At 44.3% G+C, this 27,006-nt stretch overlaps 2 protein-coding genes across 2 annotated transcripts; one reads left to right on the top strand and one right to left on the bottom strand.

The window, feature by feature from the left end:
- Positions 1-25,467, top strand: C19H12orf43 (chromosome 19 C12orf43 homolog). Its single transcript, XM_086623723.1, has 9 exons — positions 1-133; positions 567-612; positions 1,458-1,556; positions 2,204-2,277; positions 2,595-2,685; positions 3,074-3,445; positions 23,061-23,189; positions 23,810-24,038; positions 25,450-25,467. Exons 1-6 carry the CDS (start codon positions 1-3, stop codon positions 3,420-3,422), a joined length of 792 nt encoding a protein of 263 aa, XP_086479849.1. The 3' UTR covers positions 3,423-3,445; positions 23,061-23,189; positions 23,810-24,038; positions 25,450-25,467.
- HNF1A (HNF1 homeobox A) lies at positions 6,468-21,392 on the bottom strand. The gene is given in 11 exon segments (XM_009983582.2): positions 6,468-6,595; positions 7,182-7,323; positions 7,617-7,738; positions 8,005-8,196; positions 9,487-9,688; positions 11,405-11,562; positions 12,363-12,604; positions 12,919-13,105; positions 13,988-14,187; positions 21,059-21,083; positions 21,086-21,392. Coding segments are annotated over 11 exon segments (1,905 nt in total).
- Positions 25,468-27,006: the final 1,539 nt, after the last annotated feature.

Here is a 27,006-nt window from a genome sequence, read left to right as displayed (position 1 = left end):
ATGGCGGCGCGCAGGGCGGGCTCGGCCCGGGACACGGACTCGGACTCGGACAGCAGCGGCGAGGCGGCGGCGCGGTTCCGGGAGGCCGCCTGGGACTGCGCTGCGCAGGCGGTGCGGGCGGAGCCGCGCGGCGGTGAGCCGGTCTCCGCTGTCCCGCCGCAGCGGCGGCGTGTCCCGCCTTCTCCCCGCTCGCTGGGGCCGGGCCCCTCCGCAGCCCCCCCCCGTCCCGGGGCAGCGGTGGTCAGGAGGGGCGGCTCTGCGCCGCAGTGCCGGTGCCGGAGCCGCGCCGCTGCGGGAGCCAAGGCGGGGCTCGGCCCGGGCGGGCCGGCCGGCGGGCGGTGCGCGGGCTCCTGCCGCGGCCAGAGCCCCCCCAGGGCGGGTGGTTTCCGGCGGCCTGGCCCTTGGGGAGCTTCTCTTGCTCCTCATAACTGTCTCCCCCGACAGTGGGCACGGATTGTCTTTCCGGGCATGATTGTTTAGGCTGTGGAATCCCACGTGCAGAAGGAGGGTGACAGAGGTCCTGGTCGCAGGTCTGTTCAACTCGCCTTTGCTTCTTCCTTCGGCAGGTGGCTTTGGAAGGGGTCGGCTGCAGCCCGCTCTGCCCAGCCTGAGGTATTTTTGCTTCTGGTTTCAGGCTTGTGCTTCACTGAAGGGAAAATGAATGTGTGGTGTATTTGTGCTACTTGCAGTTAGTGCCTTGTGATAATTCCTACTGGAAGGGCCTGTTCTGTTTTAGGAATTAGGCCAACTGTAATATGAAATAATGCTTAGATCTGAAAAAACTAATTTTTTTTTACGTACATTTCTCATTCTGTCTAGCAGTGGGGGAACACAGAAGTTGAAAACTTAGTGCTGCTGTCAGTTACAGCATTAGTTCCAAGTGTCAGAAATCTCCCAACTCTGCAAGTGTCCATGAAGAAATTAGGACAGTTACATATTAAAAAAAAAAAAAAAATGTTTTTCTTCAAAAAAATGTTGCAAAGGCAAGCACTTGTCCGCAGGAAAGTGACACCTGAATTAGGAGCCTTGCAACGGAGGTGATGCTGTCCTATCTAAGTTGGCAGCATTTCTGTAGGCTCAGTTTCAAAGGCTGTTGGCCAGGCAGCTTAATAAAACTCTCTCTCATGGGACAGGTTTTGCATGAAGTGTGACAACACACACAGGAATTACATGCAAGAAAAGGGATGTCCTGATGTCACTTATTTGCTTCTGTAGGCTATTTCAGTGAGAAAAATAATCTAATTGCTGTGGTGGATGTGGCTAAGTAACGTTTAGCACTCTCTTGGGAGCTGAGCTACTACTGAGCTATTTTCCATCTTTTTTAGCAGTCTTCTCTGTCGAGTATGAATCGATTGCTAGAGGGTGGGAGATTTTATAGTCCCTTATCTCTTGATCAGGTGAGAGCACCAGATGTTACTGGCCTTGAAACAGATAATCATTATTCTTATTTTGAACAGACGTGAGGTGAACAGTCACAACGAGGATGGAAATGAGCTACAGACGACACCGGAGTTCAGAGCACACGTTGCAAAGAAACTGGGGGCAATGCTAGACGGGTATTGGCATGCAATACTAAAAAACTTTGTTCTACGGGTAAAGTACGCCAGAGCTATTGCGTGCTAAAAGCAGGACATTCAAGGTCTGAGTGCAGCTTGGGTATGGAGGAGAAGTTGTTTCTCTTTTTGTCTCTATCGTTCCTATATTTAATGCAAGCTTCCAATATTGTGCCCCTCTAGTAAAGACTCCTTGTGCAGCACTGCTGGTCTCCATTTGCCTGTGGTGAAGGTGTTCTGGGGGAGTGGAAAGGAGAATTTGGGCGCCTTATCACGTTCATCATATAAAGGCCTGCATGAGAATCTTTCATTTATTCTTAAAAACTAAGCCAATACCTGATTCAGGGTAGTGCTGGCAGTATGCCTCCAACTGGGCTGCTGCTGTCTTTATTTGTTGTGTAAATATGGCCCTGAGAACTAGAATTCCTTTGGAGCTGGCTTTAGAAAGGCTGCTTTTAAGTCATTCTTGTTGCATACCTTGCTAAGAAGAGAAGACATGGTCTGCTCTGAAAGCAGGGAGGTCTGCTTCACTAAGAAAAAAAAGTAAGCAGCTATGTAACATCTCCCTGGAGTCTCGTTTCCTAGAAATACCCAACTTTAGCTCAGTTTGCATAAGCCTGTCTGAGATCTGACTGGGCTGTTCTGTTTAGTTTCATCACCGTCTTGAAGGAGTCATCAGGACCTTCGCGAACTTCTGTGCAACAGTCTGACGCTGGAGATGATGGTGAGTTCTGGTCACAGTCATTGCGGCTGTTTTGTGACGTTGTTAGTTAAAGGATGACAAGTGGGGTGGATCCTGTCCAGAGCTGATTGTACACCCAACAGACTAATAAGCCTTTGCAGTAGAAGACTTTGTTAGCATCGGCGAAGGCTGTTACTTGGATGTTGTGATCTCTGTGCCCTAACTCCTCTCAGATTGTTAGTCCCAAGTAATTGCTGTCGATTAACATGAACAGCAGTGAGGCTTCACAGGGAGATAGCTGTTGAAGGCTTTCACCTCTGTTTTATATTGTGACTAGAATTTCCCTTTGCATATTTTAGGTTTTCGCCTCTTCTCTTCCTCTGTCCTGGGAGACTCTGGGAAGTCAGAGCCTCGCCCTGCTGCAAGGAGGAGGCAGCCATCTAGCTCCAGGTGAGACGGTGTCAGCTGCTTTGCTCCTGAAGCACTATTGCATCCCACACTTCAGAGGCAGCTGGGACTCTCGCAAGGGAATAGGAAGCTTAGACCTTGAGAAGTGTGTATTTATGACTCCTATATTTAACTAGAGCAGATTTTTTTTTTGTTTCTTTTTTTAGTGTGAGGGAGCTAGAAATGTTTGTGGGAGATGTTCTTTCCCCTCCTAGTATACGTGAAGAACACCTCAGCCTTCAAACTGGTTAAATACTAACTTGTATTGGAGTCCCAGAGCCACTGGGTGTTTATCAGGTGTTCTTATCTTAGATTACTCTGCTGTTTGTGCTTTGGGTGAATTCAAGGCAAAAGTGTAACATAACTTCCTTTCCTTTTGTTACCTTTCCAGCGACACGGACAGTGATCAAGAGTGGCAAAAGTACCAGGAGGCTGCGGTATCAGCCACAGACATTCTGAAAGAAAGTGCTTTTCCTGCACTGTCCCAGGATTCCAGCTGGGATCAGAGTCAGGGTTATGCTGAGCACAGCCAGAAAAAAAAGAAGAAAAAGAAAATTAGGGGAGAGAACAATATTCAAGAGAAAATAATAGACCCAGCAAAGTGTGACCAGATAAGAAAAGATTTGCTGCCGTTGGTATCTGCAAATGGACAGCATGAGGGACAGGACAGCAATCATACAGAGAAGTCAGTGCTGCCAGGAGTTGTGAAGAAGAAAAAGAAGAAGAAAAAAAGGGAATGAGGATTTTGCTCTGCAAGTGGCAGGTGATTATGATGGATGAAGGATGCTGGAAAAAAAACCTAACAAAAAGAGTTGCTGCAGATGAGGGAAAATTAATTCAGTTCTAAAAGCTCAGTGGCCTGAGAATCTGATTGAGCGACTTCCTATGTTGTTGGCATCCCTGTTGGGGAAGGGAACGCTGTTCTCCTGGCACAGCAGTTATCTGTGCTGCTGCTTATGCACACCGAGCGTAAAAGGATTAAATACTGTGTGCAGGCTTGTGTGACAGAGGGATATAATCATAGCTGCATCCCTCCTGGTCTGTTCCTTCACATCATGAAGCCAAATCTTGTGTCCTGGAGAAAGTATATGATGAATTTAATTTGGTTTACATGGCAACAGGTGATCAACTCCTTTTTCTCTTTGCCTCCTCCTGGATGCCTACTAAGAATAACTCCAGCCTGTGGGAGACTCATTTATCAAAAGCATCCTGTCAGATATCAGGGCCCCCTTATTTTTTTTCTTGTTATCATCGTAACAATCTGTTGTTGAAATGTGCCATGTTACTAATCCCTCTGTAATCTGCATCTCTCCAGGGCCCCTGCATATAAACAGAGCATGCAGTGAGCTTATTTCAGGGTTGTTATAAATAGGTACTTCTGTTCAAGTTGTGTCCTTTGAAATTTTTTTCATGTATAGTTTTTTATGGCATTTGTTGTTATTAAATTCTACTACACTATTAGTCTTCTTTAATGTGGCAGGTTTTGTACAACAGTGGCTTTCTTGCTGTATTCAGATGGCTCCCCAAGCAGAGACAAATATGGTTGGAGATGGCTCTTTACTTGCTTTGTGATCAATGCTACGAGATTGATACAGGAAGGACTTAAGCCTAGCTTGAAAGTCACTGAGCTTCAGTCCTTATTTTGGCTGATTATCACTTTCATTTCTCTGAAATACAGTGAGTTTTGGTAGTTTTCATAAAGTGGTTTGGGTTGGAAGGGACCTTAAAGATGCTTTAGTTCCCACCCCCGTGCCATGGGCAGGGACAACTTCCACTAGATTTTCAGTGTGATTCTTAATCTGTTTATACTTCAGCTCCAGTATTTGAGGAAATGACCTGTTATTGGATAAATAACCTTCTGGTTTTAAGACTGTCGATTTTCAGTAGCTCTAACTCCTTTGCCCTATTTAGGAGACTAGAAAGCCAGATTAGAGAAACTGAAATAGGGAACTATTGCTCTTTGAGCATGGGAAAACCCAAGATGGTTTCTTTCTTACTGTAAGACCCTTACTGGTTTTTAATGAAGAAAACACAGTTGGCATCCAAAAATGGAAAGGCTAAGTAGAAAATTGGCTTGTAATCTAACTAAATGTGCCAGCAGAAGTTACTTGTCTTGTGGCCAGTTAAAACTTCAGTGCGCTGAAACTAGCACCTAGGGTTTCAAATGCACAGTGGTCTAAAAATTATCTTTTGACTTGTTTTATGATGATTATTTTTATGCTAACTGGAAGTTATTTGTATTTGAAAGTGATGCACATGAGGGATTAGGAAACAATTCTAGGATAAAATTCCTCAGAGAATCTAGTCACTGAAATGAGTCTCTGATGGCTGATAGAATCTAGAGGAAGATCATATCAATAAAAACTGTAATGGACATCTGCAATTTTGAAATTTCCAGATATGATAATTGAAGAGTTTAGTGTTGGGCTTTTTGTTTTTTAATTCTCCCTTATATCTCAACCTTTTAAGAGCCTTGAGCACTTTCTAGTCTCAAGGATTTTCATCCATTTCACAGTTGAAAGAACAGCTCTGTTTTGGTCACAATGACAAAAACATGTTAATTAGGGCTTTTTTCATGTCTGACTAGTGACATATCAGTGATGTGAAGATTGAGAGTAAGTAGAGTAGAGGGGAATAATTAGAAGAGGAATTATATAAGTAGATCCTTAGGGCTAAAAACATCCACTTAGTGCAAGTAAGACTCTTAGACCCCAGGGTAATTATTTGCATATCAAGAACTACACAATCTGGCCTACAGGGAAGCTAAAAATTAACTGTGTTCTGTAGAATGAATCTAAGCTGACATCTTTATAGAGAACAACTGTAGAAAACGCTGCTCTTTGTGGAGCATGGGAACCTCCCAGGTGTTGTGCAGTGTCAGGAACCTGTGGAAAATGTCATCCCCTGGCTCGTTCAGCACGATGCAGGAGATGAGAATCCGCATGGTTAGTGCAGAGAACTCGAATCTCCTTGCTGCTGTTAAACTTTAATTTCTGCATTTAAAACAAAGCAGAGCTATATCAAAAATAACCAAGCCATTTCCACTAGGATAGCATGATTTTAGAGCGGGTCATTTTTAACTGAGAATGTTTGGTATTTTTGTAGTTAATTAAAGGATTTGTAGCTTGTAGTCAGTGATCCCATACTGACAGGTTTGTGCCAAGCCATTCCTGAATCTGTTTCTTGGTGATTTTCAGAGCAGTCAGGAATCAGGTTCTCTCACTTTTGCCTCCAAGATACTGTTATTTCTCATAGTTCCTGCTGGTGCTTCCTTACAGCAAAGGACATGAGTGTTTCAAAGATAGTGTCCCTTCTTGGGCAGCTCAGCTTTGCTCTTTCCTGCAGGGCTTAGTCTGGTGGTGGAGCTTTGTACAGGCCTAGCTTGATGAAGGCTGAGCAGAATGAAAGTCCCATCCATGCCCTGGCATTTTTGCCATATTGCATTCAGATCCCTGTCTTGATGGGATTCCTTCTTGGACAGCCACAAAAGGACATTTGGTCATTCTAGGCTGGCTCATGGGGTTTAGGTTTGCTTGTTTTTGGGGGTGGGCAGTGGATTTTAGCAGTGCCAGCATCATCTTTCCATGGCTTCTGTCTTGAGCCTGAGATGATATCTCTCATGGAGGCAGCTGAGTAAGGGATTTGTATGAGACAGTAGGAGCTGGAAGTTGGCTGAGCACCACAGCCTTTCCTTCCCAAGGCAGGCAGCAGTGACACTGATGGCACAGTTGGAGTTGCACCTGACAGGTTGGTCGTGGCAGCCACGCTTGAGCTGGTTGTCTTGATTACTGAGTGGAGGATGCCATCTGCGTGGAGATGAAGGTCTCGATGACGTTGTGAGTGGATGGCAGCAGCTGACTGTGGCTGTTGGCCGAGTCAGAGCTTTGGTACAGCACCAGGCTGCTGGAGGACACTGTCAAAGGCACAAGGCAGAAGTTAAGTACAAATTCTCACTACAGACCCTTTACCATGTGTGCATACACATTTCCAGCATGACTGAGCTCTCCTGGCATAGGGGCATAACTCCTTTTTCTGTTTTGTGTGCCATTATATACCTAGCTTAAGTCCACAGCTAGCCTGAAAACATTGAGGGCACCAACCTTCAGAGAGTTCAGTTTTGATTCTAGTTGATTGTTGGTGTCCTAGTTCTTCTCTTAGAACTGGGAAGATTCAACTGGAGTCTCTTCATGAGGGAGTCTTGGGCTTTTCAGCCTTGAAAACTGCCCACAGGACTGGATACGCATGGGCACTGATTCTGTCAATATTTTTAAGGTTATTTTCCTCCCTAGATTCTGGAGAAGGGTCCCATTTCCACAGTCTGACCTTATACAGACTGTGCTCTGAATCTTTTCCTTGTACCAGCTTTTCAAACCCCCCAAGACACTCATTCTCTTACAGAATCATGAGCCCCAGTTGCCATTTTCTAGCTGGATTTTATAGTGTTGGCAAGATAAACTAGGCAATATGTGTTCCGCGATCATAGTGGTTGCTGTTCTTACCAGCAGGGCTTGAGGTGAGGCGAGGGCCTGGCTGAAGGTGCTGGACCGTTGTGTCTTGGTTCTGTAAATGTATTGTTGGTGCCTGTGACACTGGTGTGTGCATCCCAGACTCTGTATGGGTCTCTGAGTCAGATGTGAATGCCTAGAGAAAAGAAAGTTAACAGTGCCTTCTGCATCACTTCTAAGAGGCACAAGAGAAGAGTGAGAAGGTGCTGTTTCCAAGGAGATTAAATGCTCCTTGATGATGCAGTGAAGAGCTTGCTCTAATGCCTCCAGTATTGCAGCTGGTACCAGCAAGGTGAGGAGATAAGAAAGATCATCCTGGTGGGATGACATGGACCACACACCCAAAAATCCTTTGACAAGCAAGGAGCTGCCTGCAGACTGGTGCAGTTCTAAGGTGGGGGAACAAAGGCATGTGCTAAAGGCTGTTACCTGTTTAGTTGGTGTCAGGTTAGTCAGGGCGCTGAGATTGGCTGTATCTGTTATCACCATGGTTTGTGGTAAGAGGCCTGTATGTGTGTATTGGGCCACTTCAGACTTGGGGCCGTAGAGAGCTGTGCATGAAAGAAAACAAGATCACGTGGATGCTGGAGCTTTGCATGAGACTAGTTTGGCTGAGTTCTCCTCGTGCATGTGGACCTGCTGTCTGTCTCTGAAACGGTGGGAGTGGAGGGACAGGGAGATAAAAAATAATTTCATAATCGGAGCAACAATAATAGAAGAGGAAAATAGAGCACTGCGGGCCCAAGGACCCAGCAAATGCTCCAGAACAGAGCCTTTATTTTTTGGTTTGCTTGAGCAGATGAGTTCACATTCTTACCGTGAGAATTCTGTATCTGGGCCATGGTAGCCATGAAGGGGCTCTGGTTGATGTGGCTCTGGACCTGCTGCATGAGGGGCTGCTGGTAGGATGGGTGCAATTGCTGGGAGAACTGGACGGGCTGCAGGGTAGTGAGGCTGCTCCCCATGCTGTTTATTACAGGTACGCTCTGGGGCTGGGTTGAGGCCAGGCCTGAAAAACAAGGACTGATGACAGTAGTGCCACACTACGGAAGCTCTGCAATAGGGGTGTCTGAAACAGTCATTGTGGCAGGCCTGTCCTCGCAGGGTGACTTGGGATCCTGCTTTTCAGGTGTTCTGTTTGTTATCTGTGATTATGAACAGATAAAAAAAGTAGGAGTGTCCAAAATGTGCAATGCAGACAGGTGCCATAAAACCACCTCTGACTTCCAGTATTTCTTTCTGTGGTACATCCTTGTGTACCAGCATAGATCACTTTCCAATTTAGTGATAACCTGATAATAGAGTTCCATGGGGGAGACCTTGATCAGAAGTAAACTCAGAGTGTCATCTCAGTGTCTAGTCCATTTTATTCTTTTTTTTATGAAGCTGTTGGCAATGTAAAGAACTATCCTGTAGCCATCCAGCCACATGGAACAGAGTTTAAGCGCATTTTGCTTGGGCAAATTATGGAATTTGGACTGGTGAGAAAGAGGTGGAAGGCTTCACACTTTACTACCCTCTTTCCCACAACTGCCCAGACCCTGCTCCTATAAATCAGCAAGTGTCTCCAGCACTGAGAGATTTCCACTGTGTGGAAGTCTCAAAAATTTTTGTTTGTTTGTTTGCACAAAATTAGAATCTGTATCATAATCTTGGGTGTAAATGAGGAAATGGAAATTAGTTCACAGCTGACACCATGGAACAAAATAAGGCCTCTTTCTTCCTTGGAAGAAAGTGTAAGAGGAGAGTACACATTTTGTTTTCCTTTATCTAATGAGATGCACTTTGGCAGTAGACTAGTCTTGGAATGAAAAGAAATCTCTTACAAGTCCAGAAAAGCTGTCAAAGTGAAAAATATAAGAAAAATAGTAATTACTGCTATGAGTTCCAAAGGCATATGCTGCTCTTTGCAGGAAGTAGAACAGGATGTTTTGTCTTTCAAGCACTATGAACATGCTTCAATTTTCGTAGCTTTAAGGAAGTTACATTTATAGTTGGGAAGATGCAGAGCAGCAAAAGAAAACATTGGCATCAGAATAGATTGCAACAGTGTCTTGCTCTTAAGACGACATGGGTTTGTGTGTAATTTAATTCTAACATGAATAAGGAACATCTGTCCCTTAATTCCATTGGTACTTGTAAGCAGTGCTGCTGAAGATCCTTAGCGACAATTTCCCCAGGTTCATACCACGGCCAACTTAGTACTTTTGTCTCTGAAAACGAGGCAGGTAGTTCTAACATTTACAGGCAGCTCTTCATCTGAATTCTGATAAGCAGAGTCACACAGAACACTACTCACCTATCACCAGGGTGGAGGCACCTGTGTTGGTGAATGCTGGTGCTAGGGATGAGGTCTCCCCAGCTCCAATTGCCATTACACCCGGCAGTGATGCCATGATAAGGTTCTGAGTTTGCTGGCTCAGCGCATGTGGATTTTGCTCTAGGCTGTGCAGGGCAGTCAGGGTGCTGACAGGAGGGAGAGTTCCTCCAGGAGCCGAGACCTGTGAGAAAGGAGGACTGTAATAATGCCATCTGCAGCAGATTGAGAATGGCGAGTCCCAAAGCTGTGATAAACGTCCTTCTCCCTCTTCCTGCTGGCTCTGACCACTTGCTAACTAGAAAGACTTCATGTTTGCTTGTCTGCAGTTTCCCCGTGCTCATCAATTAACTAGCAAAGGTCAGCTGGTGAAATACTAAGAGTAAATCCTTCCTGGTTTAGTTTCATGTTTAAGAAATCGTAAGGGTTTTACAAACAAGAATGAGATTAGTCCCACTGCGTTCTCTATAGGGAAAGTTTATCTTCTCTTCTACAACTGAGGGCAGAAGACTATGCTCAGAGAAATTAAGAGGCTCAGATAATTTTACATAGTAATTCTAGCTGCAGAGCTCAGCACAGAATCCAAGAGTTGTTATTTTCTTGTTCACCTTTTCCTATGAGAAACCTTTTTCTCATACAGTGTGTTCTTCAGGCCGCGTTACCTGGCAGTGCCCTGCTGTTAGAGAGGAAGCGGACCTGTTAGATGAAACAGGGCTGTTCTGTGCTTGAGGGTCTTGCTGAGTCAGTCTGTCCTTTAGTCATTGAGAAATTATTGACTTGACTGTTTTCTCAGCCTCTAAAATGAACCATGTGACGTGTCTAGGGGCTTTTGAGTCTGCAAAGTTTTGAGTTTGTCTAACGGGGTTTTGAGTTTGCAAAGCCCTTTGGAGACCTGTAGTTCAAGTGCTGTGCAATAGCAAAATAGCATTCTAATGACTGGCCTGGTAGAGAAAGTTCAATGGTTTATATTATGGGGTTTTTTTAATCCCTTCAGACAAAAAGCTGTAAGGAATATTTAGTAAGAGTAAGCACGAACAGGTTAAAGAGTGGCATAAATCACCTTGATATCAATTTTAGAAGACAGCTGTAGAAGATTCTCAGGACTTCATGAAAGGCTTTTTTTTTTTTTCAGGAAGAAACCAGAAAGCCAGCAAAGTGACTGACTGACGAGATTTAAATCATACTCATTTATAGTGAACTTAATGTTCTCTCAGGCCAGTTTGCACTTATGCAGACTTCTGCCAACTGTTTCCCTGTAAGCAAGGGAACGTGCAAACTGAAAACGATCAGTCATGTAGTTACAGGGCTTCGTTGACAATTATGTGGGAAAAGGTGTAGTCAAATCTCAAAAGGAAATTTGCTTCAAGAAGGCAGATTGCTACAATCCAGGTATCCACGACATGTCTCAAAGGTATGTGCTGCATACAGGCTGTTTGGCTTAAGTTTTGCAGGTAAACCAGATTTAGGTACGGGTCTCTGTTCTGTTAATCCCATTGATGTTTGATCAACTATCTTGAGATGTGTAGTGTTCAAATAGGAGTTGGAGATTACGAGAATCTCACTGGGAAAGGAGAAGAGAACAGGGTTTCCTGGGGAGAAGGAAATCATGTCATATGTTGAGCTGTGTTTTTTCAGAAGAGACTGTTTTGATGGATCATAAGGAAATCGCTATACTTGCTTTCATGCTCTAATACCCACCCTCACCAGCAGTCTAGAGGGCATATGTACCTCGGGACTATTTGTGTTATGTGGCTAGTGCAAAGCAGCTACGTAATATCTCTACAAGAAGGTGGGTTTAAGAGTATTCTAGAAAAAACTACTTCTGAATAGTCCATGTTGTGACCACAGGCAGTGGACCTGAAATCCTCCAGTCACCAGATCTTAAATATACATCACTTACCAGCTTAGTGTCTGTGCTCAGTAGGTTCTGGCTGGGCTCCAGTCCAGGGGGAGAGACCTGATGCAGGATGGTTTGGGTGGTCACCATGGAGCTGTTCCCATGGTGGCTGCTGCTGGAGGACTCTGCCTCGCTGGCTGGCTGCTGGTTGTACCTCACTCCTGCATCACAACAGGAGGGAAATTGGTTGTCAAAGATGAGAAACTGAGAAACTTTGGCAAGTGCTAAATTCAGTTTCCTGTGGAGGCACTTGCTTTTAGGTGTTTGAGGCAGAGACAAGGTGGGCAGTAGGGGAATCGGAAGCACAGGTGTTCTCGCCACCCTGCCTTGGCTTTCCTTTAACTTGGCACAGCTGCTTCCTCAAGTACTGACTTTAAGGTATGGCTGTTGTGCTGCAGGGAGCAAGCAGGGTTCACTAGAAACCACCTCTCTGAATGTGGGTGTAGAGAGGAGAGAGTCTCAGAGGGATCATCTCTTCCCGGAGCGAGAGCAATTATCAGCTCTGGCCTGTGAAGCTGAACAAGCTCTGCTCCTGTTGGATGGAGAATGACCTTTCCTGATGCCTGAAAACTGAGTCTGGTGGTGCTGATGTGTATTGGAAAGAGTGGGAGGCACACACGAGTGGAAGGATACAGAACTGGCTGGTGATGGGAGCTGGTGGATGACTCCTTGGAAGGAGATTACTGCCTGCCAGCCGTGAGGGAGTGCAGGATGTCAAAGAGTAAGTGAGGAAATTTGGCTGAAAGTTTTGTTACTGAACTTTGTCACCCTTGCTATCCTAGCTGCTCTCCTCGCTCAGAGACATGGTCCTCTCTCACTGGTGCTCTTTCCTTGTAGCAAGTCTGCTTTTTCTGTCTGTAGATTCACCTCCTAAAGGGGTGGACTTGGGAGATAGTTTTGGTGGCTGAATTTGGGTAGGTTACTGGTGTCTCTTTCAGATCTCCCTCTAGTTATTTCTTACCGTGAACTTTGCTGGGTGAGAGAGCAGCAGATGGTGGCTGGAGGGAGGAAGAGTTGTGAGGAGTTAGAGAAGGAGCAGAGCTGGGCTGCGGTCCGCTGAAGGTGTCCATGGCCAGCTTGTGCCGGAAAGCCTCCTCCTTCCTGCGATTGGCAAACCAGTTGTAAACTCTGACCTCTGTCACCAGGTTTGAGCCCAGTCCCTGGGCCTGAGATGGGGAAACGCCTCTCTGAATACACTCTGCTCTGTTGGGGGAAAGCACAAGAAGAGCCTTGCTGAGCTGGGCTTGGTCAGGCAGTCAGCACACACCCCCAAAGTGGCCGTGGGTCTGGTACACTGTGTGGAAGGATCCTGCCAGCTACAGCAAGACATGGGGCATTACGGATCCTTTGTGGGTAGTGAACGCTGGATTGTGGCATTTCCTTCAAACCTGGCTGGTGTCAGTGGTGACATCCACTGCTGTACTATTAGCCTGCCTTGCACAGGCTCTAGCAGACACCAAGAGGACAGAGAATCTCTGCTCTGCCCCTCTTCCTCAAAGCCAGACACCGGTCTTTACCTGTTGCACTCTTCCACCAGTGCCTCTCTCTCTTCTTTGCTGGGGTTTTTCTGTCTCTCATAGGCTTGGAACAGGATCTGCTGTGAGGCAGGACCCCACTTAAAGCGGTTTCTTCTTCCCTTCTTGGTGGGCAGGTCATCTCCCATGGGCTCCTCTGTCAGGATACCCTGGCCAGCGTGTGTGAATTCTGCAGGCACAAAGGGGCAAGGGAATTTGCTTTCTGGAAGCATTTGCAATAGTTTTGTCTGTTCAAGTGCCTAGCAGGCCCCATGCAGTTTACCCTTGGAGAATACCTTGTACAAGATGGAGAGTTGAATCTAAGCAGGGTGGAAATAAAGCTCCATAATCTGCTAAAACCGAGAAGATATTCCTAGCAGGACGGTATTTACCTGTCCTTTTTCTTACATGGATTGCCTCTCTGCTCCTGCCTTGGAGTAGTGAAAGCAAATGCAGCTGAGTTTAGAGTAAGTGTGGTTTGAGTCCTGCTTTCCAAAATCATCCAAAGGCCAAAAGTCTGAATTTTACTTGCAACCCACCAATATGAAATTAAGTAAGACAGATTCCAGGCAGACTCATGAATGTAGAAGTGCATGCTGCAGGGATGGGTTCCCAGTGGGTCTCTGTAAGGAAGGGGCTTAGAGGGGGTGAGGAGGTAGCCCACAGTGGTTTTTCAGAGCAAGTACAGCTTTTTGCAGCTAGAGGAACTGTTGCTTTAGCTGAAATTGCGAAAGTGTAGTTCTCAGGCAGAAATTCTGTCCTCTGTCCACTACATTGCTTTAGTCTGAGGATGGGTGTAGAATTTTAATTGCAAACAGAGTATTCGTTTGCTTCTCTGTAGCCAAATGGAGGGTGGGATGGGTGACTGCAGGTGGCTTCACAAGGGAGTTCTTTTCCAGGTACCGTTCGGTTCACCTCGCCACTGAATACTAACCTAGACTTCTCTAAGCTTCCTGCTAAAAGGGGCTTTTCCTTCCATTTTTCCGTAATAAAAATAGGGAGTAAGGATTAGCAAGGGAGAGCAGATGCATTTATGAAATTGAGATAGAAGAACAGTTGCTGCCATACTTACGCTGGGCCACCTCTCGCTGCTTGCGGACATACCAGCTGTAGAGGGCTGCCCTTTTTTGGGTCTTCATGGGAGTGCCCTTGTTGAGGTGTTGTGAGAGGTGAGATTGGTTCAGACCAGTAGTGTCCACCACTTCACGCTGAGGGATGTTGTGCTGCTGGAGGTAGGATTTCACCATCTTTGCTACTTGCCAGGGATCCTCTCTGGAAGGAGCAGAAAACACTTCTCAGGAGAGAGAGATCCAACACCTGCACTCAGCAGACCTGGATTCCAAGGAAGTGCGTTACTACCTCCTGAGGTGCTCCTTGTGTCAGTCATCACCGTGGCGTTCGGTGAGGCCAGGGTTTTAACTGGCTGCATAAGGGAAAACTGTTCCTCAGTGTGGTACGTTGTTCAGTTGTGACTCTGCATTCAGGGTAAAAACTGCACGGTGTTAGGAATGAAGTGCGAAAGATGCAGCACTAACTTCCTTTGGACTGTTCTCTGTAGGCACTTTGATCTCCCCTTAGAAGGGGACTCTGATTATCAAGGAAATGTCCCAGTATGTGGCCATAGTCTTTGCTGTGTTCGGTTGGATACAAGGTTTTGGCCTGTTCTGTCTCTGCAATTGTCATCTGTAAATGACAGGAAGTGCTGACCGGTGACGTGAGCAAGGAGTGGACCTTCCTGCTGGACAGTAATGTGAATGGAAAGCATTTTTGCTGCTAGTGAGAAACAGTATGAGGAGGGAAGTGATGTTGCATTTCAGTATTCATTGGATGTTTTATGACTACAGATCTCTTTTTTTCAGAGTTGACATCTCTATTCCCTTTCCCTACATAGCTTTTCTTCTCTGTCCCTCTTTCTTTAAGGCATAGGTGCTTGGGTTCAAAGACAGATTCATTGTGATATTAGGCTGAACCTAGCTCATGCCCTGATTCTGGTCCAGGTTGGGTTGCCTTGCAGTGATTCAAGAAATGAAAACAGGCTTTCATCATACTGTCACGTGACAGATATGTATACACCAAGCCATCCAAGATTATGTTCTTGCATATCTGCTATGTGTTATTTAAACACACTGATTTACATCTAGATCCACTCAAGCTTCCAAATGCAATAAAGAACAACAGGCAAACCACTAATTCCTCCTACCACCACTCTCCTCTGGAGTAACAGCTGAAGGGATAGACCTATTTGAGACTTACTCTCAAAACTTGAGAAGCTAATCTGATTCAGGATTTCATAGTGAATGTGAATCTCTGATTTTTAGGATCTCAGATTAGAATATCCATGAAGGTTCCAAAGAAAAATAGAGAAAAGGTGACTCTGACTTCCTTGTGTGTATTGATTTCACCAGAGCTGAAAATGACAGTAGAAATAAAGATGTGAAACCAGGCAGTCTAGATCCAAACAGTGCAGGAGCCTCTCTGCAGAAAAGCCTTCAGTTTAGTTTTAGCAAAGAGCATCCTTCTGTGTTTTCTATGTGAGACATCTGGTTTGCGTGCTGTAGAAGTAACCTGGTGTCACACCCAACACCAGCATCAAAGGAGCAATGGGGGGAAAAGGTACCTAGGATTGTGCAGAAGCTGTCACAGGAGCACACAGGTCTGAGCAACAGGCAACAGCTGTGCTGTTCGTTGTGTTGTTGACTCAGGAGGTTGCCAAAGGCTGCGAAGTGATAAGGAGGACAAAGTCCACACCTGTTCTCTCAGTACAAACACCCTTATCTCTGTTCCCCTGCAGCCTCTCTCCCAGTGGCTGGGTAGTCCAAGGAGCAAGCTCTGCTGCAGTTAAAGTGTGACAGAAGCAGTGTCAGCTACAGCTTTCTGAAGAACCTGCTTTCTTAAAATAGGAACGTTTGTTTCCCTTTTACAATGGGATGCTTGCTGTAGAGGCTTCTGTTTTCTACCTTCTTCCCTTAACCACCTTTGTCTTTCAAAAGCCTCAGATTGGGTTGCACTTAAGAAAGCTTTTCTTTCCTGACTGTATTTTTTTCTTCTGCTGTCCATGCCAAGGACCAGTCTCCTCCCTTTGCATTTGTGATAGTCTAGCCAGCACCTGCACCTTGAATTAATTATACAGGTCCCTATACAGAGGAGAAAAGGCTCCCACTTGGAACCTCTGGTCTCTTATATTTGAGTTCTGGCTCAGATGGGAAGAGGAAGGACTGTGTTACCACTGATGGAAACCTGTTACATGTTGATTTCCTTCCTGCACCCCAATCATAAGTCACTTTTGTCTCCTCTGTCAATATCCTTGCTTCTTTGTGGTAGGAAGAGAGCAGGAAGTATCTGAGCCTCTTCTGTGTTTTTTCTGTCTTTTTTTGAGGCAAAGCAGTGCAAAGGAATTTTAGTGAGGTGTGAATTCCCTGGGCAGTTGTATGAAATCCTGCCTACTCTGTACATTGTCAGAGCACAGGCTGTAATATCAATGCAGCAATTCCTTTGGGCCCAAGGCTACATCACAGAACAAGTGATGGTAGTTGGTCAGCTGAACCCTCACATGAACTGTTGCCCAAATACATAGTTCACCTGCAGAACCTTCACCGTTGACTAAGACATCATAAGTCGAAACCTTCACTCTTTCACTGGTGGTGAGACTGTCATTGACTGTCAGAGGGTAGGTTTTCACCCTAAACCTAGTTCTCTTAGTTGTAGTTGCAGTAAAATCTCAATTGCTTCAGTGAGTCAGAGCTGCAGAAATGGGTCTGCTTTACTCAAGCTCTCCTCCTCTATCACCAACTCTGTTTTCTGCTTTTAGCTTCCTTTTCTCTCCAGATGCAAGCTGTCTCACCATTTGTCTCTTCTTCAAGGTATAATCTGTCTCCAAATTCTTCTCACATAGTTTTTACTTCCTTCTTCCTAAGTCTTGCTCTCCTGCTGTCAGTTGCTTCTTGCCCTCTGAGCATGGCCCTTCTCCCTGACTTATCTCAACCACAGGGGCTTGGGTCCTCTCTCCATGCCAGCTTCCCATTTTCTTAGTTCTGAGGTCACTTTTTAAGGGCGTTTTCACCTCCCTTTTGTTACCTGAACAATAAGTAACCCAGGTAGTTAGTTATAAACTCAAAGGGAACAAGAGGCTGGTTGATAATTTATAGCAACATCTCAAATTTAAATGGAAAGTAAATATCAAGTTGTTAGCATTAAAGAAAACCCATTCCAGAGAGCTGGAGATGTAACATTCAGGGGACCTTCTGCCTCCTTCACTCTTCCTGACTTTTCTCTTTCTTTTTCCTTTGTTCATTCCTTTCCCCTCCTTTTCCTCATTCTCTCTGTCTCTCATTTCCTTCTTTCCTGTTCTCAGATTCTCAGGCAAGAGAAACCTTGATTTCCTTGAGGTGGGTCCTGAACTGCTGCTTTGGACCAGACCTTGCTTAAACAGAGGTTCAGAGTTGTGAAGTACTCAGGACCATCCTCTGGCCCGTTCCTCTGGAGCCTGCTAGACAACCCTCACTGATGTCAGTGCACAGCCTGGAGCCGGGCTAGGCAGAGAGCAGGGAAGGTAAGACCATCCCGGCAGCGTTCCTTTCTATTGAACTTGGCCTGGTTTGCCTCATCTTGGTTTATATGTGGAAATGAAAGGGGTGTGGCAGTTTCATCTCCAGATTCCCCAGCTAGAGCCATTCTAAAACACCATTTGCATGGGGAAAAGTCTAAACCTTTACATCTTTGTTTCCTTTTTTCTGCATGGACAACATGCTTTTATCCCTGCCTCCAGGGGAAATCTGTTGCTTATCTCAATTTCTCGCTGTCCTAATGGAATTTCACCCCTTGCCCTACAGGTGAATCGTTGCTATACTTCTCTCCACTTGCTGTACCTGTGGCAGTGTGATCTGTCCCTTTTCCCAAGGTAGCCTCTCTTGCATTCTGCTCTGGAGAATATCTGGGAATTACTGCACGTAGGTCCATCTCCCTAGTGAGTTATTCTTTATTATAGATGCAATTCATTCTCTGTGTGGAGTGATCTGGAAGGAATGTTATTCAAACTCTAAATCTATGGAAGATCCGTGAGATTGAGGGACAAAATGAAACTGTTAATTCCTCATTACAAGAAACCTTTGAACTGTCTTTATAATTTTTTTTTTCTGTAGAGACAAAATCTAATCAATACCCACAGGTGCACCCAGCCGTGTGGGTGTACCTTCTCTACAGCCTGTTTTACTCAGCTTTGGCTAGTGTTTTCTAAACTCTTTTCAACTTTAGTGGACCTATGAGGACATATTTGGTTTCTTGGTGCTGTCTTTTTTTTCTTTTCCAGCTCCTAGAAAGCCTAGCAACAGACACTCTCCTGCTACTACTTCATAAAGAGTGGCTGCAGTTACCACAAAGACTTTTTTATATCACTAATAGCTGCCCACAAGTCAATCTCTCTGTTTAAATGTGGTCTTACAGTATTAGACCAGGAATTGTTAATAATATCCAAAGAGGCTTTTGTCTAAAGGCAGAAATGCCTCCATCTGGTTCCTGGGTTTGAAATCCTTGTGTAGATGCTGAAATAGCTTTGCAAACGTTGAAGTTTTACTGGGAATCCCTGGGCATGGAGATCAGGTCTTGCCTGCCTGCCTTTTATCTGTCACTGGGAGTAATTTCTATTATAGACTGTTCTGCCCTGTCTTACAATACTTAGAGTACTATTTTAAGGACATTACCTGTAGGCATCTATTAATGGAAAGTTGTGTTCTTAAAAGCAGAAAAAGTTTATTAGTAGGTACCAACTGCTTACGTATTATCAAACCCTGATACTGGTTCAGATGCTTTGAATAGATTCTCAGACATACAGTTGCTTTTTTTTAAAAATCTTTGACCAGAAATTTGAAACATGTCAGTACAGACTTTCCTACTATTTTCATTTTGCCTTGACTAATCTTGATCTATTTATATTCCTCCATAAGTACACTTGTAATTTTTTGCTGAAACTGAGGCTTCTAGTCCCCTTCATATTGTCCTGAACAGCAGAAGTGAATTGTTCTGTCCTGTGATACGGGGGACTGGTGAAAGAAAACTCTAGTGAGTTTTCCAATTAAGATCCAGTGAAAGGCTTAGGAGATCCTGGTTTTTGCCCAGTTTCCGTTCATAAAATGGGAATGCTGCTCAACTGACTGTCTAGAGAGAGATGTGAGACTCTTCATCAGAAAGCATTAATATCACAAGTTTGCAAGAGAGGTAAGACTGTTGTGCTGAGAAGCTGGTAGTGAGCACGGGAAAGACTGGCAGCAAGTTCCTAGAAAGGCAGGGAGGATCAGAAACCAGAATTCGTGCTGAAGTTAGAGTGGCAGGAAAGCATTCCCTCCATCTGTGTGTTCCTAGATCACAGCAGATGGCACCTTAGTCCTGCTTCACCCATTCATTAGAGAAAATGGGACCAAGCCAGGTGCTCTTCTTCAACTTTCATGGCTTCCTTTGTGGAGAGATACCTGATAAACCATTAGAAGTTAATGATCAAAAAGCTTATCAGGGTCTTTTCATCTATAAATTTATAAGACAAAAGAGAAATAATAAAGCCATTGGATAATTAGTAACTAGCCAGGGCCCGCCCGGTGCCACTGGGCTCAAACTACCCCAAGACCTGTACGCAGACTCAGGAAGATGAGAAGGAGACAAGGATGAGGGGAAGAAAAAGAGTGGAAGGGGGAGAGAGAATTGGTCAAGAAGACAACAAAATGGGAGGAACAGCAGCAGAGACAAAAGTGAGGAGAGAAAGGAAATACATAAAACGAATGAGAAAGAGGTAAAGGGAACAGAGGAGACTAAAAGATGTGACAGAGCTGGAAGTGAGGAAGAGATGAGACGTACTGAGCTAGAAAGAAGACTGAGTTATTGGGAACATTTTCCCCACCCAGGTAAGAGCTGATCCAGTGAATTTTCCTCTGTTGGGTACTGCAGAGTCTTCAACTCTCAATCTGCCAGGGAGCTTTCTTCTAAGTATGGTGAATGCTAACTCTTGTCATGCTGTTTTTCTAGCTCTGGCCTTTTCTGGTGGGATTCGATGTTTGCTTCTTGTTAACATTTTATGTCAATTTCCTTTGCATGTGAAAGGGAGCGAACAGAAAGTCTGAGAAATTTTCTAGATGGATTTTAGTTTTAGTGAAGATTTTAAGTGCAGGATATTGCTGCATCTTTTTGTTGTCTATCAGCTCGTCGTTTCAAAATACCCCCAAAACAGGCGGGCAAGATTCTGCTTCTGTTGTGATACATAGGTTGGATAGACCTGATCCTTGCTTGGACAAACCTCTTAGGTTGCCCACAGGAATTGTATCCCAGCAAGAATCCCAAATTGGAATTCTGCTGAATGTTTCTCTGAGTCTGTAATGAGGCTTATTGGTTTGGAAAACTCTTTGTGTCTTTTGATTTCAAAAACGCGTGTGTGCAAAGGCAAATTTGTGTGGCAGTGAAACCTGTAATTGTTGCTGCGTATGTACTTTGCAGTTGTGACAGGCAGTGGAGGGTAGAATAGCGTGTTCTGCCCGGGTTTCAACCTCTGCATGTATTTGGAGTGTGCCCTGTCTGCAAGAAAAATCCCCACTGAAGTCAGGAGAACTTTGCACTCACAAGAATGACAAGAACAAGTTCTCTTGGTTTGTCTTTGACCAATAATCTATAGCAAAGCCCAGTAAAATTAACAGTATTAATCTCCTTAAATGTAGCAGGGAAACATTACAATTCCACTTTACTGTACATCCTCAGGCAAATATAGCACCAGTTAAGAGTGACCAGATTTTTTCTTTATTTTTTTCCTCCCCTGATGACTGAAATTGTGAATCTTATTAAGAATTTAAATCCAACATTCAGTCAGAGAGATGCAAGTTATCCAGGCCTCGGACTGTTCTGAAGCCTGATGATATAAGCACTTCAAATACGTAATCAGGCTTCATAGCTCCCTTTATGCCTTTTATGTGAGATGAAAGGAAAGTTTGAGCGTTTATAAAGAATTTGGGAAGTGTTTTGAGGCTGCTAGTCCTGGTGTGGATGAAGACTGTCTCCGTGCAGCTGGATCAACTGTGAATACCAGGGACATTGAGCGGAAGGGGAAAGGAAAAGAGATTTAGAGGGAAGACCGCAAGAAAGCAGTAAAGAGGAGCAGCAAATCTGTCCTTACTGTAATAGTCTTTCCACCACAGCCTCTGGTGAGCAGCCTCCTCGGGGCTCAAGTTTTCCAGCTCCTTCATTATTGGAGGGGTGAATTCCTCCCCATCATCAGAGGTTTCATCTTCCGATAACCTGGACTCCCCCATTCCGTTGGAGAGGTTGGGGATGTCAGGACAGGGTTCCCCTTTCTCCGTCTGGAGGGCATTGATAGCGCGCTGACTTTCGCTCTGGAGCGCGTAGGGTTCCCCTTCGCTCAGCGCCTTGATCAGGGTCTCCTTGGTTAGCCCCGACTCCAGCAGCGCTCCCAGCAGCTCCACTTGAAGATGACTCAGCTTCGAGACCATGGTCTTCAGGCTGGCGTCTCTTGGATTTGAATTTCAGGTTATCCTGCTTCCAGCGTCCCTACACCATGTTCCTGAGGTAACACGCTCGACAGTCAGGAGAGTGGGCGCAGCACAGCCTCCCGCCTTTACGCCCCCCCAAAAAAAAACAAAATACAAAATTGAGCCACTTCAGACCCCCCACGACTGTCCTGAGCCAGTGCTGATAAAGGGACCCTTGGCTATCTGTTTACATTGGAGCAATGTAAATTCTCCAAGGTTCATACTTATCTGTGTGCTTAGCAAGTTACTGAACTTTGGACTTCAGCACTGCAGCAGCAGTTCACAAAGTGCAGATGGAGAGAAAGCAGGGGGAGGGGGAAAGGGAGGGAAGCCGAAGAGAGAAGGAGAGTAACATGAAGGGATAGAATGTCTGCAGCATGGAAAGGAAAAGTAAGCTATGGAAAGAAAACTGGGAAAATCAGGATGGAGAAACGTGGCTTATTTCTGGCCCCATTAGTTTTAGAGAAGGCAGGAGGAGGAGTGTGTAAATGGAAGAGGTGTGTTCGGCTCTGCGCGGTTCAGGAGAAGGTGCTGCTGTGGGAAGAGCACAGAGCCCACTCGGAGCTCTGGCAGTGGTGAGGTTCAGCCAGTCTCAGCCCCTGCCGAAGTCTCTAGGCTGAGGGGAAGCCACGCTGGCAGCTTCACTAGCCTTTGTGCAACCCCCCAGCAGAGAAGTGCGACCACTGCGTTTGTGTGAATATTCCCAGGACTCACAGGATGTTCTGGAGCTCCATCTGACTTCTGTGGCAGAGCATCAAGTGTTAAATGACTTTTTCACTTCTGGCTTTGGCTTGCTGGGTATCTTGATATGCAAATGCTAGTACCTCTATTAGAACTTGGTATGTTTATTGCTTAATTGATGAGCAGGAGCAGAGTACCCACATAATTGGGGGATTACAGGGCTTGCCCCACTCAGCTTGTGGTTCAAGCATACAATAAAGAATAGCCCTGGGTGTTGGTTCATGCTGAAAGTCCCTGCCTCATCATCAGTTGTGCTGCATCTTCGGAGAAGTGTTCTGAGCAGGCTTGTGGTTACTATCTACCTCCAGCCCTTCTTGATACCAGTCCTGCTCTAAGGTTCTGCTCCCACCTGTTGGGTGACTTCCTAAAACATGCTCGCTAGCTCAGCTGGAGTCACTGAGTGCAGTTTTTAGGGAGTCCTTGGGACTATATTGTCTTTTCTGGTTTGAAGATACGTGAATGAATTCACCTACTTTGGCTAAATTGGGAAATGACTTGATGCATAACCATCTCACGCAAATGATTCCTTCTGAGATCAACAGGAGAAGGATTTAAACCTATTCTCAATGGAAGTTTCCCAGGGACAGCTACTTGTCTCTCTTTCTATACTCCTATCAAGCCTAAGCTAAGAGGAGCCTAGCAGGACTGTCCCCAGACTGAGTAATCTCCCAAGACAATGCTGCAGACTGACCTTGGCCCGTTTTCCCTTTGTGGGCACCATTAGCCACACTCCAGGCCCCTGCAACAACATGCTAAGTCAGCAGCTGAAGGACAGAGCTCCTTTGCAGATGGGACCCCCTCCTCCCTCCCGGCACAGCAAGCTGTGGTGGGGCTGCTGGGCTGACCCTTTCCACCAGGACTGTTGTTAACTCTTAGCTTTTGTTTCAGATGCCGACTGCATCCAGAGTACCAGGTCCCCTCACTGCAGTGAGTTAAAAAAAGCTCAGATGGATACGGAAGACTCTGTGTGTGGCTAAAAAGAAGTAACAATTTGGAGTCCGTGTAAAAACATTTAATGTAAGAAATTTTCATGTGAACATTAATGTAAAAAGACATCTTTAGTTTTTAAAGGATTTTTCCCATTCTCTTAATAAAGAGTATTTAAGGAATGGGGAGCTTTTTGTGCGTTGTTCTATCAATGTTTTGATACAATTTCCATGCATTTTATTTTTTTATTACTGTTTTCCTAATTTCTCACCCCCCCAGGTAGACATGTCAACAACACTGGCTGATAACAGTAATTGTCAATTGTAATTACAATATCTGACGACGACATATAGTTTCTGCATGATATGTCCTTATAATTCAAGGACTTTGCAAAGAGACAACAGATTGTGGGCCTGCTGCAATATGTGACGGAGAAGATTCTGTCATCCTGTGTTACTTATTTCTGTCTGTCTTTGGCATTGTGTTTTCTTTTACCTAAACTAAGACAGAAATTATTACCACTGTTCTTGTTTAAAAGATTGTCCAATCTATGTGCTGTAAGTGTATATACCTGTTGATTGCTTGAGATGGGATAGGGTAGGGTCGCAGATCATTGAGTTTAGACAAAGAACAGCAATATTTGTCAAGGGAAGCTGTAAAGAGAAGAAAACATAGCAACAAATTATCTGTCTATATTGTGTGGTTTCAAGGATTCCTTGTGCACCCAGAAGTCCTGTTGTTGTTGCTTCTGCTTGCCTTGAAGACCTTCAGGTGCAGAGACTTTTAAAACAGCCTGTCTTGAAACCAGTGAACTTTGAAGTCTATAAAAACAGAAATGAACATCTGTTTGTACGTTAGGACCTCACTGAATGCTACAACTGGATGCCACATGGAGAATCCTTAGCTGATTATGGAAACCTTTCAAATACTGAAGAGGAGGTAAATATTCTCTATCACTTTATCCTGAAGGGCTTTTTCTCTTGATCTGTTAGAATTGTCCATTTTAAACTGTAGAAGCCAGGGCAATTAACAAAACAAGAAATCAATTTCTACGCTGTCAGCTTTACATTCACTGTAACCTGCCAGACTGCTAGTGAATGGTTCAGCACTCCATGAAGTATTTCAGAGTCTTCAGTGCAGGAAAACCAGCAAGCTTTTAAATTGCTAGCAGTCAGACTGAACGTTTGGGAAGCAGCGAGGAGAGTCCTGCTGCAAATTAGCCAGCACTCCTGTTTTATCCTCTGGCACTAAGGATTGCAATATCATATTTCTCAAATTGTTACAAGTGCCACAATATGCAGTTGTGAGGTAAAAAGAATAGCAGAGGTCAAGGGTGGAAGCTGCAAAGATTAACCAGCTAGATTATAGTTCTAGTAGTAGAGCAAGAGTTAAACTGTAGAGTGCCATAATCAGACAACACTCTCCTGTAACTGAATTGTACTCGGGGATTTTGCCTTGAGGATGAATATTTGAAAGAAAAGGTCTTGGTTTTGCCATGCCCATTTTCATCTATTACCAGTGCTCAGTATATGTTGATTTCCTCAATTGCAGCAATTTGCCAGGCCATGACTTGATTCTCAAGTCACCCTGACTAATGGGATCTTGGTAATTGTGATAGCGGAAACTTGTGAAGTTGGAAGACACCGAGTGATACCTGCTTGTTTTTCTCATGTTTGCAGTATCTGTTTCTGTATTTCTTTTTTCCTGCAGAATTGCATGTTTTTCCGTAGGCGTAACTAATACGGTGGTTGAGACCCCTCAAATTCAGTGCTTCATTGACAAGACATAAGCAGCTTTACAATATTAAATTTGTCAGCGTAATAGCAGGCTCAGGAACAATGTTACATTAACAAATCAGTTCGGATGCAGATTGGAGAAATATCTCAATTAGTAATCGCAAGAATTCTAATTTCTATTTTAATGGCAAATTTAATAAAGATTATTTAAACATGTTCAATTACTTTGCATTATCCTATGTACACTTAAATACAACTGCTATGCTTTTTTAAAAAAATATTTTCTTCTTTTCCTCTGAAGTAGCAGACAGTCTGATAACGCTGTATGACAGCTATCTCGTAAAACGGTGTTCCTGTCATTCTCCAATATCCTTCCAGGCAAGGATGTGTTAGGTTCCTCTAATGGAATTTTATTTTATTGGTAAATAATAGTCTGTCTTGATTAACTGTCCTCATGTAATCCCTTCTCCCCTACATGTAATAAAGTAATTGAACTACTAATGAAGTAGATTATTTAACACTGAGAATGACTGCATGAAAGTATAAATGGGTATACAATAGGAACGTTATTCTTACTTTAGGTTTATTGGTATGTATTTTGCTTATTTCACTAGGGCAAAGGCAAAGTAATGGATGGCAGAGTCCTGGGAACAGAATGGAAGGCAGAGCAGGCTCCCAAAGCCTGACTTCTTGTATCAACACCACTTTTGCCTTTGATGTTTTCATTTCATGAATTATATCTATTATTAAGTGTACACGATGAAAAATAATTTGCTGGGATAAAGCCAATGTAATATGGCTTCAAGACACATACAGAGAAGGTAAAAAACCTAAATATGATAAAACTGCTAGCAGAGGGAGTCTGTATAGTTCCATGAATACAGTGGTAAAATTGTCATTGGCAAAAGAAACGCAGAAATAGTTCTTTTAATAATTCTTCACCGTTTTACTGTTGTTCCTGCTGAGACTGCTAAATGCTTTATTGGCCTGAATGACATTAACATCATCCCCTCCTTGAAATGTAAGAGCTATTGTTATAATGTTCACCCTTATTTCTATGGTTGGGGAAAAGAAAGCCATGCAAGTACCAAACCTGATTATTATTTGTGCATTGGGAGCTCAGTCCCAAATGGCACACAGGAGTGTGAAAAATCTGAGGTAATTGTCATTTATATGCTTCTGCAGGGTTGGATTTCAGCTATTTGTGCAAACTCTGAGTATCTCAGTGGGAAAGGACTCACTTGAATACATGGTTTTAATGTTCCAAATATATACCCATTATGTTTTAATTTAGTAGTCTGTTGTAAATATGTGATTATAATCAAAAATGTGATTTTACAGAGAAGGAAGCTGTTATTTTCGTTGGTGTCTCCTGTATTTTCAGTAGAACAATCAGAAGCAGAACAATCTAAACTTTTAGAGCCAAGCAAGGCTACCTTTTGACTGAGACACTGGAGCAACTTCCCAAGTATCTCTTTACCACTGTTTGCAGGATTCAGTTGCATTCAGAAGAACAAATTTTTTTACTCTTTATCTCCAAAGACAACATTTGTTAAGCTTTGGGAGTCTCAGTTAAATCAAGGCTAAGGTGTAACGACCATTAAGAAGTGGCCTGGATGCAGAGCTAGGAGGCATGGTGTGATTATACCGTAGGGCATAATGGGTTAAAATTCTAGGCAGGCTGTCTCTCTGCACTCCTCTTCCTGTATGGGGAATTCCGCAGGACTGTGTCCTTCCCAGCCATCCATCTGTTCCCCCTTCACTGTTTCTACCATCAGGGTGAGGATGAGATTGGAGAGCAGGAGCAGCTCTGGAGTTAGTTAATGAAGGAGTTTCCCACTAGGTGGTAGTGAAGAGAATCGTGTCACACCTACTGGTCAGGGCACATTTTAATTATTCGTATCGAGGGGAATCCCACAAGGCTCTTAAAGGCAGAGTAGCCTAGCATAGCTCTGAGCTATACTGTCAGAACTGGATCTCTTTTTTTTTTTTTTGGCCTTCTCTTTCTGCTCATTTCCATGCTATTCGTTCCTCCCAAAACCAAGCAAGTTGACAACTATACCTGTCATGTCCTTTTCTGAAAGGTAAAGTATCTACATGAAGCTACTCTGGTTCTCTTTCTGCCTCCATCACAGCAGAATCAAGATGTGGCTAGCTAAAAGTCATCTCAT

This window comes from Tauraco erythrolophus, chromosome 19 (genome assembly GCF_009769465.1).
Source record: "Tauraco erythrolophus isolate bTauEry1 chromosome 19, bTauEry1.pri, whole genome shotgun sequence".
Classification (NCBI taxonomy): Eukaryota; Metazoa; Chordata; class Aves; order Musophagiformes; family Musophagidae; genus Tauraco; species Tauraco erythrolophus.
Note: the sequence above shows the minus strand (reverse complement) of the source record. Positions and strands in the feature narration are given on the sequence as shown.

Excerpts from the sequence above, each read along its gene's own strand:
- C19H12orf43 (XM_086623723.1), top strand. The coding sequence starts at position 1 with ATGGCGGCGCGCAGGGCGGGCTCGGCCCGGGACACGGACTCGGACTCG. Across the intron at positions 1,557-2,203 it reads CTGGGGGCAATGCTAGACGG|TTTCATCACCGTCTTGAAGG; the intron begins GTATTGGCATGC and ends TGTTCTGTTTAG. Across the intron at positions 2,278-2,594 it reads GTCTGACGCTGGAGATGATG|GTTTTCGCCTCTTCTCTTCC; the intron begins GTGAGTTCTGGT and ends TGCATATTTTAG.